At 33.6% G+C, this 2807-nt stretch overlaps 1 protein-coding gene across 1 annotated transcript; it reads left to right on the forward strand.

Annotated features, from left to right (window-relative positions):
* The first annotated feature begins 585 nt into the window (after positions 1-585).
* LOC112032739 (acetylajmalan esterase) lies at positions 586-2574 on the forward strand. The gene is made up of 5 exons (XM_065780930.1): positions 586-856; positions 1296-1544; positions 1740-1885; positions 1986-2262; positions 2357-2574. Exons 1-5 carry the CDS (start codon positions 586-588, stop codon positions 2572-2574), a joined length of 1161 nt encoding a protein of 386 aa, XP_065637002.1.
* Positions 2575-2807: the final 233 nt, after the last annotated feature.

The following is a 2807-nucleotide window of genomic DNA, read 5'->3' on the forward strand; positions in this document are numbered from 1 at the left end:
TTTATTAGCTGTTTAACCATCAAACCTTAAAAGGATGCTGAATTCTGTATCAATGCGAAAGAATTTTACTTTGTTTCTATCTTTGTCAATATATACTGTTGCTCAACAAATTGACAGAGCAACCTAATACTAAGCAATTAAAATCCTACTATAAGATATCCTCCAAAAAAAAAACTCCTAGATGTTCTGACCAAACTAACAAAAAAGGAAATAAAAATTCCAAATTGAAATGGTAGTAGTAACTAATTAATGAGTAGTTAATTACCAACAGAAAATAAAAAAAGTAAAATGCATTAGCTTTTGCCTTTTGATTGTTAGGAATTTAGGATAGTACGTAGTTTGTGCTCCAAGAAAATCGAGTTTAACTTCTGTAACTAGTAACTACTATTCAAAGAAACCAAAATCCAAAATATAGTAGAAAAACAAACTTAAAACAGACTGAAAATTTTCTTTAATAGGTAACTCCTCGTTTATATATATATATATATATATATGTAACACATGCACGATGTGCTTACTCGCACTAATTCCATAGTTTCATATCATAATTCATAGATAACCAAGTGCTTCTTTCTTGATCAAATTATGGCTACCATCAAATCAGTTTTCTCTTTGCTTCTCATCACTCTCATTGCTTTCTCTCTTCTTTTTGTTCCACTTGATTGCACTGGTCCAGACTCCCTTAAGGTTTGCGAGTTTGATGCAATATATCAACTAGGGGACTCTATCTCCGACACAGGCAACTTGATTCTTCAGAACCCATATCTACCATTTTTCCAGTTTCCCTATGGCAAAACCTACTTCAAAAATGCAACTGGAAGGTGCTCCAATGGGTTGCTGATGATTGATTTTATTGGTAAGAATCATATCAAACTTAATATGTTGACGTTTATTTATCTATTTATTATTAGCAAAGAAAATTACTTAATTTGTTGCTAGAAATTTTTATAAGGCTGTTCTTTTAGAAGGATTAAAGAAGTAACAACGTGACCAACTGGCAACTGACAACACTGGTTTGTCAAAATCTGACTCACTATATCACACTTTCTCAAACTCTTGAATGCTAGTACTGCATGATAAGAATGTTTGGAAAAGTGACTTGGTTCTGTTTTTAGGCTAAGCATAATATGTTATGTTTGAATTTTACTTGCCAAGGGAACTATCAACTATGCAAATTTTATTATTTTAACTTTGTGTTATATGACTCCACCACGTGTTAAGAACTACCTTATGTACCAATATGACAATCAAAATTAAATTATATTAATTTTTTTTTTGGTTCTATAATTGCACAGCTCAATCAGCCGGAATTCCACTTCTTTCTCCCTATTTGAATAAGGACGCATTATTTGCTGGTGGTCATCTTGGGGCCAACGTTGCAGTGGCCATCGGTGGTGGGGTGAATTTTGCAGTGGCTGATGCCACTGCCTTGCCTATAAATTTTTTTGGAGCTAATTTTCCATCATCAGTTACTTCAAGTTCTCTCAGTGTGCAACTGGATTGGATGTCCACCTATTTCCATCATACCTATCACAATCATCATGGTTAGCCTCTCATTTGAATTAAGCATGTAATACTAGGTTAAAATGTAGGAGATAATATTAGATTGATCCCTAAAATTTAGGTCCGCTTTGAATTTCTGAAATTTGAAAATTTGGCAATTTTGCCAATGAAGGCTATGTATCACAACCTAACTCAAATTTAAAAATATATATTTTCTTTTTGTTGATGTTTGATAGATTGTACTGAGAAGCTTAAATCAGCCCTATTCATTGTGGGAGGAATTGGAGGGAATGATTATAACCTTGCATTGCTGCACAAAACCGTTGAGGAGGCCAGATACTTAGTTCCACAAGTTGTCAAAGCAATTAAGGACGCTGTCACAGTATGTTTTCTTCATAAACAAAACAAATCCGATTCTAATTTTTGCCTGCAAAATTGCCTAACATGATTATTGATTCCTTATTCTATTACATTGTTTGTAGAGGGTAATTGGTTATGGTGCTGTAAGAGTGGTTGTCCCTGGACACTTCCCAATCGGCTGTTCACCAATTTATCTTACAAAATTCCACACCGAAAATTCAGCTTATTATGATGAATTACACTGCCTAAAGGGGTTGAATAATTTGTCAATATATCACAATGATCTACTCAAACAAGCCATTGAAGATTTGAGAAAAGAAAATCCTAATGCTGTTATAGCATATGGTGATTATTACAATGCTTTCCAATGGGTTTACAAAATGCTGCAAATCTTGGTGAGTCTCTATCTAATTATAAAAAATTGCTAGAACAATATATAACTGGATATGACACAAATTCAGTAATGCAATTTTGGTTGTTTCACAATGGACAGGCTTTGATGCTTGTTCTGTGCAAAAATCTTGCTGTGGTGCTGGAGGAGCTTATGACTTTACCTTGGGAAAAACTTGTGGAATTCCCGGTGTACCAGTTTGTTCCAATCCAGATGAACGTATCAGCTGGGATGGAATTCATATGACACACAAGGCAAACCAGTATATGGCAAATTGGATCCTCAATGACATCTTCCCTAATCTTCATTGCAAAGTTTAATTTGTCTTAGCGATTTAGTTTTCTTAATGTCGTAGATGATTAGTTAATCCTCAAAGGGAGTTTATGAGGTGAAGTTTTTATATTTGTTAACTAAATAAATTAATATTTAATTACTTTAAGATTAGGCTATCCTTTGTTGTATTTACAATTGATATAGTTGTGATCATAAGTTCAACGGAAAGCTTCAATTGCATTTACAAATTAAAGTACTGCTATACGACTTGTTCTTTGGG

The sequence above is a fragment of the Quercus suber genome, unplaced genomic scaffold, assembly GCF_002906115.3.
Source record: "Quercus suber isolate HL8 unplaced genomic scaffold, Cork oak 2.0 scaffold_251, whole genome shotgun sequence".
Classification (NCBI taxonomy): Eukaryota; Viridiplantae; Streptophyta; class Magnoliopsida; order Fagales; family Fagaceae; genus Quercus; species Quercus suber.